Genomic DNA, 11,970 nt, shown 5'->3' with positions numbered 1-11,970 from the left:
CCACCCGCCCAGGGCCCCGGCCCCGGCCTCGCGCGCTCGCCGCTCGCCGCCTGCGGAAGCTCGCTGTGCCTTTAAAGAAAGCAGACTCCTGGCGGTGACGCACTGCTGGCTGTCAGCCAGGAAGATCGCTCCTGCCAGGCTGACTGAGAAGAAAACCAACAACTTTTCTTTTGTGTGTGGGGTTACTTTCCACTGCCCCCCTCCTCCTCTCCTTTCAAGATTTAAATGCTAATGGCGGATTAAAACCTGTAGATACGTTTGGCTTTAGGAATCTGGTAAGGCCCCCTGCACTGAGACTTTCTCTCCCTCACTGTTTCTCTGGGTTTTTTGTTCCAACATGGACGAGGGGGTGGGGTGGATTCCCCCCCCCCCCCCCGCCTCCTTTTCCTGCGCCATCCTTGAAGGGGAGGGAGAGAAGGGGAGCGCAAGTAAACACACTCAGACACCGACATCCGGGAGCCGGCGCCTGCAGCGCAGCCTCGCTCTCCCCCGCTGGATGTCAGCGTGTTTTTGTTCAAAGGGGAAGAGCGGGCGCGCCTGCACTTGAGCTGGAGAGACAGCTCAGGAGAGGCCTTCTCCGTTCCCGCGTGAGGCCCGGGGTGTGTACGCGAGGGGGGGCCAGTGAAAACAGGTTCATTCTGTCAGCCTTAGGGATCAGAGTGTGCGCACATAGTGGCGGGGGCAGGTGCTGAAGAACTGCTGGAGTGAGCCCCGGGGGGGCGCGCGCGCAGGTTCCGCGTCTGCTTCGTAATTGCAGCCCTTTTGCCTACATCCTTCTGATCTGGACCCTACAGAGCACGGGGGAAGGGGAGGGTACCAGCCAGTCACTTTTAAGTAGCCAGGAAATCTTGATTTTCCCCGCCGTCCCTCTCCTGTTTGTCTTTAGGGCTTCTGGGCTATGGACCAAACTCTAGGTTCCCAAAAAGGGGTGGGCTGGGGAGAAGGGAGGGGAGGCCTAAGCCCAAAGCTAGTCCTTTTAGAGGGACAGGGAGTACATCCAGCAATCTACTTTGCCCCAGACCTCAGGAGTGCAGAAAAACTCTTTGAACTTGGACCAGTCTACTCAGGACTCCCCAACAGTGGAAAAGACTGTGGTTTTTTTTTTTTTCCTCTAGCTTCTCTTGGAGCTGTTGGTCTTTTGGCTTTTTACCTTCTACTAGCCGAGGGATGTACCATCGAAGTATTTCCTATTCTGTTTTTTATGGCAAACTGGCCTGTGGTAAGATAGGCTGGCCAATGTGGGAGTCCTCCTGGGTAACCTGCTGGTGGGGGCTGGATGCTTACCTGTGCCTCCCAGCCTATCCCAGAGTGGAGAAGGAGGAGCCCCAAAGTCAGGGTGTTCGCTCTGTGGAGGGGAGTTTCTTTTGGGAAGGGGTGCAGAACATGGAATCCTTAGGGCTGCAGGCAGACAGGCCCTCAGGGTAAGTTGTGGTGTATTTTGCTATTGAGCATGGGCACACAGATGGGGCAGCCATTTCCTTTGTGAGCTGTGAGTCTTTGGAACCATGGGGAGTAAAGGGGGGTGGGAATCTGGGAAAGACCCTTTGAGGTGGGAGCTTGAGTGGGCTTTGGGCCCTGAACTCCTTGTGAGTAGGAGTTAGCACTAAGAGAATGAGCGTATGGTGGAGGTGAGGGCCCACAAGCTAAGAGATCAGTGCCGTTTAGTAGCTCTCTGGGAGCAAAGGGCATTTTGGTATTATCTTGTAGTAGGGCTGGTGTTCAAGCGGGCAGTAAAGTGGCTGGGAGGCAATCTCAAGGGAGCTGGCAGGCTGCAACTCAGACCCTCTGGCCTTTGGCCTGTCCTTTGGTCTACTGCAAAGAAAGCTTTTTCAGGACAGACCCCAGAGCTCAGGAACCTGACCCTCTGGTCCTCCTCCTTGCTTCTGAGCAGGTGGTTTGCATTAGTTTCAGCCCTGGTAGGAAACCATGGCTAGGCTTTAACTCTTTAAGATCCGGAGAGAGTGCAGGCCAGGTGGCTGTGTGTCTTGAGAAAGTTGCTTTCCTTGTCCTGCTTATTGTTAAGTGTGGGGGTCAGTCCTGTTGTTGGGGACTACATTATGTCAGCTTGGGAAATGTCAAGACGATGCAAGGCCTCAAGTTTATAAGCAGCTGCTTCTGTGTGTTGGTTCCTTCTGCAGACCAGGGAACCAATAGGGTGCCTTGTCAACCCTGTAAAACCTCTGTTTGGGTTCTGGGGCGTTTCTTTCTTCAAGAACCAGGTAGGTGGGAGCTCTGAAGCTGCCCTCAGAGGGCCTGGCCTACACTCTGGGGCTTTGTTTCCTTGGTGTTAGCGTTTGTGGGGGTGCCTGATCAAGTTGGGATGATCTTAGCAGATCCTTCTGTCCAGTGGTTCTGGGCTACAATTGCAGTTTTTTTTTTTTTTTTTTTTTTTTTTACAGGCAGAGTGGACAGTGAGAGAGAGACAGAGAGGAAGGTCTTCCTTTTTGCCGTTGGTTCACCCTCCAATGGCTGCCGCGACCGGCGCGCTGCGGCCAGCGAACCGCGCTGATCTGATGGCAGGAGCCAGGTGCTTCTCCTGGTCTCCCATGGGGTACAGGGCCCACGCACTTGGGCCATCCTCCACTGCACTCCCTGGCCACAGCAGAGAGCTGGCCTGGAAGAGGGGCAACCAGGACAGAATCCGGCACCCTGACCGGGACTAGAACCCAGTGTGCCGGTGCCTCAAGGCGGAGGATTAGTCTATTGAGCCACAGCGCTGGCCAGGGGTTTCTTTTTCCATCACTATCACATAGCCTTCTGGGAGGTAGGTAGGGGTGTTGGTGGATGGTGCTGTGGCTGGGAGCCCTCGGATTCCAAGGCCTGCTGAAAGGTCCAGTCCCAAAGCTGAGGATGAGTTGTGGCCCGAGCCTCAGTCATTCATATCCTTGGGGAAAGTGAATGGCTGGGCTGTCCGTCACCTCTTATCCTGGTGCCCTGGCTCCTTTGTGGGGCTTTGAGCTGACACGGTTCTTCAGAAGTTCCTAGTGTTGAGGATTGGATTCCTCCTGTTGTAGGGCTGGAGAGCACAGAAGAAGGCACCAGTCCTTGACACTCATTTTCTTGAGCAGTGGAGACAGGTTCCCCTGGGAGGAATTAAAGCTTGTATGTTTTGCCTCAGAGATGGAGAAAAGAGGTTGGTTAAACCTCAGGTCATTTTTAGCAGCTCAGCTGTGGAATCTCAGAGAGGGCAAGATGTAGGTTGCAAGTCCGATATCTGACAGAAGGGCGGGGCTTCGTCAAGAAGACTAGTTCTGCAGGCAGTAGCAGGGTAATGAGGGGAAGGTGATCTGAGCCTCGGTTCCCTCATTACTGAATAGCTCAGAGACATTTTTCTGTAAGAAGCCCCATGAGCATTTGGCCGGTGTAGCCTTCCCTCGGAGCTGCAGGCTGGCCAGCCACCAGCAGAGCCCACTGCAGTGCAGTAGCTGAGGCCCTATGTGCCTTCACCGTTGCCTGGCCCCAAGGGCTAAGCAGTCGGTGCCCACAGATAAGCCACACTTGGTGAAAATCACCCAAGTCAGAGAAACACGTAGGCCCCTTAGCTTCTCTGCCCTCTTGAAAGCTCCCTTAACTATTTTGCTTGCTTTTACCAAAGCCCAGGTGGGTTGGCTTGTTTCCAAGATTGTGACATTGGTGTGACAGGTGGAATCATGGCAAGTTTTGTAGGTTCAGGAAGTGCTTAATTATGATTAGCATTTAGTTACATTTAGCATTTAGTTTTGTTTTCTTCCAATTAGTGCTTCATGTTTATTTAATTTACTCTTAAAGGCAGGGACCAGGTCATTCTCTCCCATTTTCCATACAGCTTCCAGCAGAGGATGAATGAATATAGGAACTGAGAAAATACTTTTTGGTTGGTTGGTAAGCAGAGTATACTTGGATAGGAAGGACCAAGAGATGAAAGGGATGAGTTAATTTCTCTTGAGCTCTCTATGGGCAAGAATGGTGTCTGTTTATCTCCCAACACCTTGCATACAAAAGGTGATTAGCAAATGTTGATTCCATAGAAACTGCACCTTGGAGATGCTATGAGGGAACTTGAAAAAGCTTGTGGAAATGGGGTGAGCATTGTGGCACAGGTTAAGAAGGTTGGAGCTGTGGGCCTCTTGGCTTCAGCCTGGCCCGCCCTTGGCTGTGGTGGGCATATGGGGGAGTGAACCAGCAGATGAATGATCCCTCTCTCTCTCACTCTTTGTCGTTTTGCCTTTTAAATAAATAAAAATAAATGTAAATAATGTTTGCCTGGATAAATTTAATTTTTTTAAAAGTCTGTGGAAAGTAGAAGTAAAATTCATTTATTTCGGTGCAGAAAATTTTTGAAATCCTTACATAGGTTTTTCATAAATACACATTTTTAATTTTTCATAAGCTTTTTCAAGACTCCTCGTATGTGGGGAGATTTACAGGGTGTTTGATTCTCACTACTCATGTTGCTCCCTCTGTAGTGAAGACAAACTGAGCATCTATGGCAGAAGGTGCACTTGGAGACTTGTGGGAATGGTAGGTGTTGGGGAATATTTAGTCATCAGGTCTGTGGTCTCTTGAGTAGGTTGTCACGCAGATGACAGATTCCCAATGGGAAAGTAAATTGAGGCGTAAGAATATCAGGACAAGTGCCTCTTCTTTCCATAAATGCCGGTGGAATCTCCTCTAGAATTGTGCCTAACCTCATCCAGATGATACCTTGGTATGCCCATCTCCTCCCCTTGAACAATGTTGTCTTTGACTTTGCTGTGGAAGAGAGTTTGGAGAGGTTTCTCCAAGGACTTGATTGTTGTGTGGTAGAATTTGGGTACCTTCAAAAAGAGCCAGAAATCAACCACTCAGCAGTCAGCATTTACTGAATGCCTGCCAGTTGCCAGGCATTGTGCTGTTTGCCTTGAGTAACACAGTAACCTGGATGGTGTATGTGGATCCCATTTTGTGGATGAAGAAATGGAGACTAAAAGAAGTTATGTTTCTTGTCCACGCACACATGACCGTGGTCACACTGAATCACATTCATACTCAGGTCTATGTGAAAAACTGTTTTTGTTCCATGTTGAAGGACACCATGTCCCAAAGGCAGGATAGAAAGACAGCTTCGAATGTTGTATTTTCCATGGAACCAAAAGGTTGCATGAAGAGCTGTGGACAGTGAATTAAATGCTAGATTCTGTACTGTAAACTCTGGCAGAAGATTTACAATTTTCACGTGCACTTTAAGCTCTAAAAATTCCCGTGATGCCTTGTGGATTGTGTGCCTAGTGAAGAGTGATTTATTTAAATGTTGAGAGCTGGTGAATGGAACCATCTCTCTTTGATTCCTTGATTATAGGCATCTGGTATGATTAACTGCTTTTCTTCCTCTCTTGGGTTCCAGGTGCATTGGAGTGACTGTCTGGTATCACCAAGATGACACTCCAAGCCCCCCGGGCGGCTGCGCTCCTCTCTTGGGTAAGGAGTCTTCTCTTTTGTCTACTGTACTTCTCCACAAGACCTGAGAGGGGTAACAGGGGGATTTTGGGGAGCCAGAACTATGTAAGGTCTTCTCATCTTCAGATCAAGTGAATACAGTTTGCCTTTGCCTTTTCCCTTTAAAAAAAAATGCTGATTAAAAACAAGTTTATTTAGGGGCCAGCATTGTGGCCAAGCAGGTTAAGCTGCCAGCCATGACACTGGCATCACATATGAGCACACCTGTGCAAGATCCCGATGTAATTCCAGGCTCCTGACTTCAGCCTGCCCAGCCCTGACCGTTCACTGCCGTTTGGGGAGTGAACCAGCAGGTGGAACCAGCGGAGAGAAGATTTCTCTCTCTCTGATTCTCCCTCTCTCTGTAACTCCGTATTTCAACTAAATCTTTAAAAAAAAAAAAGTATTTATTTTCATTTGCTTGAAAGGGGGAGAGAGAGGGACAGAGAGGGAGAGGGAGAGAGAGAGAGAGAGAAATACCTTCTATCCCATGATTGATTCCTCAAATGCCTACCTTAGCCAGGGCTGGATCAGACATACCAGGAGGCTTCATGTGGGTCTCCCACATGGATAACAGGGACCCAATTACTTGACCCATCATTGCCTCCCAGGATGCATTAGCAGGAAGATGGATCAGAGGTAGAGTAGCCATGACTGAAACCAGCACTGCATTATGGGATGTGAGCATCCTAAGCAGTGGCTTAACCCATTGTGCCACTATGTCTACCCCCTGTTTATTTTTTTTAATCAATCTTTTTTTATTTATTTGAATGGCAAAAAGACACAGACAGAGATTCTGTCAAGTCACTCCACGAGTGCTTGCAACTATGGCTGGGGCTGGGCCACACTGAAGCAAGAAACCAGGAACTGAGTCCAGGTCTCCCGCTTGGGTGGCAGGGACTCAAAAACAGTTGACCCATTGTCTTCTGTCTCCTAGGAGACAGCAGGAGGCTGGAAATGGGAGCAGGGTCATGACTCAAACCCAGGTACTCCAATATGGGATATGAGCATTACAATAAGTGTCCTAACTGCTGTGCCATACCTCAGCTAGTTTTGAACTTTATAAGTATCGTTTCCAAAGATATTGTTGCTGATAGTGAACCGTGATTAGAAAGTGATTAGAGGGGCCGGCACCATGGTGCATTGGGTTAATCCTCCACCTGTGGCGCCGGCATCCCATATGGGCACCAGTTCTAGTCCCGGCTGCTCCTCTTCCAGTCCAGCTCTCTGCTGTGGCCTGGGAGGGCGGTGGAGGATGGCCCAAGTGCTTGGGCCCCTGCACCCGCATGGGAGACCAGGAAGAAGCACCTGGCTCCTGGCTTCGGATCGGCGCAGCGCTGGCTGTGGCGGCCATTTGGGGAGTGAACTCTACCTGTCAAATAAAAATAAAAATAGAAAGTGATTAGAAGAGGCTTCTGTGAGTTATGGCAAGGGTGGCCACAGGGAAACATGGAACTCTACTGTCTGTTCCCTCTGTACTTTTCTGACTACTGACTACAGGGTTGACATTGAACTTTAATGACCAGTGCATGCAAGGACTTTAGTCTTCAAAGGTCTTTGCTCACTGGGCAAGGTTCTCCTTATTCTGTGCTTCTATTGTCTTGCCTTCTTGATTATTTCACTAAGATCTTTCTGTGGGTCTTCCATGTATTTTCCCCTGGAGCCATTGTCAAATGAAAATATAATACTAAGCATTGAGTATGTAAAGTTACAGAGACGGAAGAGGCCGTGGATGGAATGGAGTGAGGGATGCCCATGACTTGGAGTCAGAGGAATCACAGCTCTGGCTTGTGTGAACCAGGGCAAGGCAGCTAGCCTCTCAGCATCTCAGGTTTTTTGTTTTGCTTTAAGATTTTATTTATTTATTTATTTATTTATTTTAATTTGAAAGGCAGAGTTAGAGAGAGGGAGAGACAGAGAGAGAGAGTAAACGAGAGCATTCTTCCATCTGCTGGTTCACTCCCCAACTGGCCACAATAGCCAGGGCTGTGCCAGGCCTAATCCAGGAGCCAGGAGCTTCTTCCCATTCTCCCATGTGGGTACAGGGACCGAAGCACTTGGGCCATCTTCTGTTACTTTCCCAGGAGCATTAATAAGGAGCTGGATCAGAAGTGGAGCAGCTGGGTCTTATGGAGCACTGGTGCCTATGTGGGATGCTGGTATCACAGGTGGTGGTTTTACCTGCCATGCCACAATGCTGGCCCCACATCTTGGTTTTTCTTTTCTTAAAAAGATTTATTTACTTGAAAATCAGAGTTATACAGAGAGAGGCAGAGAGAAAGAGAGAGAGAGAGAGAGAGAGGTCTTCTATCCATTGGTTCACTCCCAGTTGGATGCAATGGCTGGAGCTGAGCTGGTCTGAAGCCAGGAGCCAGATGCAGGGGCCAAAGACTTGGGCCATCTTCCACTGCTTTTCCAGGCCACAACAGAGAGCTGGATTGGAAATAGAGCAGCCTAGACTTGAACTGGTGCCCATATGGGATGCCGGCACTACAGGCGGCAGTTTTACCCTCTGTGCCACAGTGCCGGCCCCTACATCTTGTTTTGGAATAATGATAATATATATAATAAAATTTTATTGCTATAATGAGATAATATATGTAGAAAACATTGCACGTGTGCACATACAACTGTTTGGCATAGGATCTCAATAAACAGTAGTTTTTGATACTTAAGTTGGCACAGGGTATTTTAGTGTTAATTCTGAGACCTGACTAATCAGGACCAAATGATGACTGAATTTTTTTAAAATTAGAGAATATTTTAAAGGAAATTATTTTTTAGAGAGATTTATTTATTTGAAAGGTAGAGAGTAACACAGAGAAGGAGAGGGAAAGAAGTCTTCCATCTGCTGATTTACTCCCCAAGTGGCCATGGCAACCAGGTCTGGGTCAGGCCAAAGCTAGGATCCCAGAGCTCAATCTGGGTCTCTCACATGGGTGTCAGGGGCTGAACTACTTGGACCCTGCTGCGTTTTCTTCCTTCCTTCCTTCCTTCCTTCCCTCCTTCCCTCCTTCCTTCCCTCCTTCCCTCCTTCCCTCCTTCCCTCCTTCCTTCCCTCCTTCCTTCCCTCCTTCCTTCCCTCCTTCCTTCCCTCCTTCCTTCCCTCCTTCCTTCCCTCCTTCCTTCCCTCCTTCCTTTCTTTTTTGACAGGCAGAGTGGACAGTGAGAGAGAGAGACAGAGAGAAAGGTCTTCCTTTTGCTGTTGGTTCACCCTCCAATGGCCACCACGGCCAGCGCGCTGTGACCGGCGCATCGCACTGATCCGAAGGCAGGAGCCAGGTGCTTTTCCTGGTCTCCCATGGGGTGCAGGGCCCAAGCACTTGGGCCATCCTCCACTGCATTTCCTGGCCACAGCAGAGAGCTGGCCTGGAAGAGGGGCAACCGGGACAGAATCCGGCGCCCCAACCGGGACTAGAACCCGGTGTGCAGGCGCTGCAAGGTGGAGGGTTAGCCTATTGAGCCACAGCGCCAGCCTGCTGCGTTTTCTAGGAAGCTGGATTGGAAGCAGAGCGGCCAGGACTCAAATCAGTGTTCCAATGTGGGACACCAGCTTACAAGCAGCAGCAACTTAGCCTGCCACAGTCTCAGCCCCAGGAACGAATATTTTGATTTTCAAATAGTAAAGATTTAATAACTTATCTTTTTTTTTTTTAAATGATGCATTCATTTATTTGAAAGGCAGAGCAACACAGAGAGAGAAGTAGAGAGACAGAGATTTGCCATCTGCTATTTCACTCATCAAATGCCCACAACAACCAGGGTTGGGCCAGGCCAAAGCCAGGAACCAAGGAATTCAATCTGGGTCTCCCACATGGGTGGCAGGGACCCAAGTACTTGTACCATCTGCTGCTGCTTTCCTAGGTGCACTAGCAGTGAGCTGGATCTGTAGTGGAGCAGCTGGGATGCTGGCATTGCAGCCTGGTCCAAACAGCTGTGCCCACGTTTTAAATTTAGAGACAGTGTCTTGGGGCCAGCACTGTGGTATAATAGGCTAAGCCTCTGCCTGCAGCACCAGCATCCCATATGGGTGTTGCTGGTTCGTGACCTGGCCCTCCTCTACCAATCCAGCTCTTTGCTAATGGTCTTGGAAAGCTGTGGCAGATGGCCCAGATGTTTGGACCCTTGCACCTGAGAGGGAGACCCGGAAGCTGCTCCTGGCCCAGCTCCTTAGTGGCCATCTAGAGCATGAGCCAGTGGATGGAAGAACTTTCTCTTTCTCTCTCCTTCTCTCTCTCTCTCTCTAACTGTGCCTCTCAAATAAATAAATAAATAAATCTTTAAAAAACAAAAAAACGGAAAACAACATCTTTCCCCCTGGTCTTCCTCTTCCTGCTCCCTGTCCAAAGGGGTGGTTGTGTTATGGGAGACCAGGAGCTCTGTCTGTAGTAGCAATGAGTGTTGGGCTGCCATAACCATACTGCTTCATTTTGGTTGAATTACCTACAATTTATTTATTTAGGTCTAGGCTTTTTTTTTTTTGAGAGAGAGAGAGAGAAGGACATAGAGAATGAGAGAGACAGAGATTTCACACCCACTGATTTATTTCTCAAATGCTTGCAACAGCTGGAGCTGGGCTGGGCCAAAGCCAGGACCCAGAACTTAGGTCTCCCATGTAGGTGGTGGGGATGCAGGTACTTGAACTATAATTGCTACCTCCCAGGGTCTACATTAGCAGGAAGCTGGAGTCAGGAGCTGGAGACAGGACTCAAACCCAGTTTCTCCAGTGTGGGATATGAGTGTCCTGAACACTAAGCTAATCACACATCCTGTAGGCTTGTTTTTAAAGTGATTGGTGCCATTACACAGAATAGACACAAGACTAGTTTTGTTTAACAGCAAATACTTCCAAAAACACAATGAACATGCTTTAAAGTATTAAAGTGTAGTAATCATAATTTTTTCAATTTTAACCAAAGTAATGCAACTAAAATGAATTCCGTGAAATTGCAGTTGCATGAAATAATGCTTTTGGTATGTTAGTAAGAAGAGTGGCATAGAATATACACACCTAATTACAGTCATGGTTTTCTTTCTTTCTTTTTCTTTTTTTTTTTGACAGGCAGAGTGGACAGTGATTGAGAGAGACAGAGAGAAAGGTCTTCCTTTTGCCGTTGGTTCACCCTCCAGTGGCTGCCGCAGCCAGCGTGCTACGGTCGGCGCACCACGCTGATCCGATGGCAGGAGCCAGGTACTTCTCCTGGTCTCCCATGGGGTGCAGGGCCCAAGCACTTGGGCCATCCTCCACTGCACTCCCTGGCCACAGCAGAAAGCTGGCCTGGAAGAGGGGCAACTGGGACAGAATCTGGCGCCCCGACCGGGACTAGAACCTGGTGTGCCGGCACCGCAAGGCGGAGGATTAACCTAGTGAGCCGCGGTGCTGGCTACAGTCATGGTTTTCAAAATTACCTAGGGAAAGATTAGAAAGGAATACATCAAAATGCCAAAAATGTAGGAGGTGTTTTTTGTGTTTTATCTTCTGATTTTTCAATAATTTATTTTATAATGGAAAAATAAATGTCCATTTTATTTTCCTTAAAGTATAGCTTGAGATTATCTTGTAAACAGCAGTTTATCATAAATAAGCTGTTACCAGGATTGGGCAGCCTTGACCAACTCCACAAACCTCACAGACAGCTCTTAAGTTACGTAGTGTGCTGTCCTTACTCAACGTTTTATGCCCTGACTTAAGATGGAAGAGTTTCTCTGTTTCCTCAACTTTTAAATAATTATTCATTTGAGAGCAAAGTTAACTCACTGGGGAAAATATTTTTTATATTTATGAGAGAAATAATTATTTTACACAGTTGGTGTAAGTAATGACTCTAGATTCCTTGCTTTAAATCAGCCAGTTGGTATGATGTTCATTCTTATTAGTGGACAAGCATTCATGGGTCTTGAATGTTTTACCTAGATGGCAGGTATTAAAAGGAGATGGGGCCGGTGCCGTGGCTCAATAGGCTAATCCTCCGCCTGCGGCGCCAGCACACCGGGTTCTAGTCCCTGTCGGGGCGCCAGATTCTGTCCCGGTTGCCCCTCTTCCAGGCCAGCTCTCTGCTGTGGCCCGGGAAGGCAGTGGAGGATGGCCCAGTCCTTTGACCCTGCACCCGCATGGGAGACCAGGAGGAAGCACCTGGCTCCTGGCTTCAGATCAGAGCAGCACGCTGGCCGTAGCGGCCACTTGGGGGGTGAACCAACGGCAAAAGGAAGACCTTTCTCTCTGTCTCTCTCTCTCTCTCTCATTGTCTAACTCTGCCTGTCAAAAACAAAAAAGATGGAATGGAGTTTGGCCTAGCAGTTAAGATGCAGGTTTATAACATTTGTGTCCCACATTGGAGTGCCTGAGACCGGCATCTGGTTCTTAATTTCAGCTTCCTGCTGATGCAGACCTGGGAGGCAGCAGTGATGGCTCAAGTTGTTGGGTTCCTATCACTCACATGGGGGAGAGTTCCTGGCTCCCAGCCGCAGCTTGTCCAGTCCGAGTCTGGCCATTGGTGATCAGTGAACCAGCAAATA

At 48.6% G+C, this 11,970-nt stretch overlaps 1 protein-coding gene across 16 annotated transcripts in view; it reads left to right on the top strand.

Moving 5' to 3' along the window:
- The window catches only part of NUMA1 (nuclear mitotic apparatus protein 1), an 86,750-nt gene that overhangs the window by 43,085 nt on the left and 31,695 nt on the right, over nt 1-11,970 (top strand). For 8 of the 16 annotated variants that reach the window (XM_070074676.2, XM_089330125.1, XM_070074681.2 and 5 more), the window contains one exon: nt 5,363-5,436. In XM_070074676.2, the coding sequence (XP_069930777.2) occupies nt 5,395-5,436 (42 nt within the window). In that variant the 5' untranslated portion in view covers nt 5,363-5,394. Of the gene's footprint in view, nt 1-6; nt 276-403; nt 600-1,032; nt 1,422-5,362; nt 5,437-11,970 lie in introns of those variants that run through there. The other 8 variants (XM_051822742.3, XM_089330120.1, XM_051822749.3 and 5 more) reach the window with 4 other exon arrangements.

This window comes from Oryctolagus cuniculus, chromosome 1 (assembly GCF_051225735.1).
Source record: "Oryctolagus cuniculus isolate XC-2025 breed Fujian yellow rabbit chromosome 1, ASM5122573v1, whole genome shotgun sequence".
NCBI classification, from domain to species: domain Eukaryota; kingdom Metazoa; phylum Chordata; class Mammalia; order Lagomorpha; family Leporidae; genus Oryctolagus; species Oryctolagus cuniculus.
This window is presented reverse-complemented; position numbering and strand designations above follow the sequence as displayed.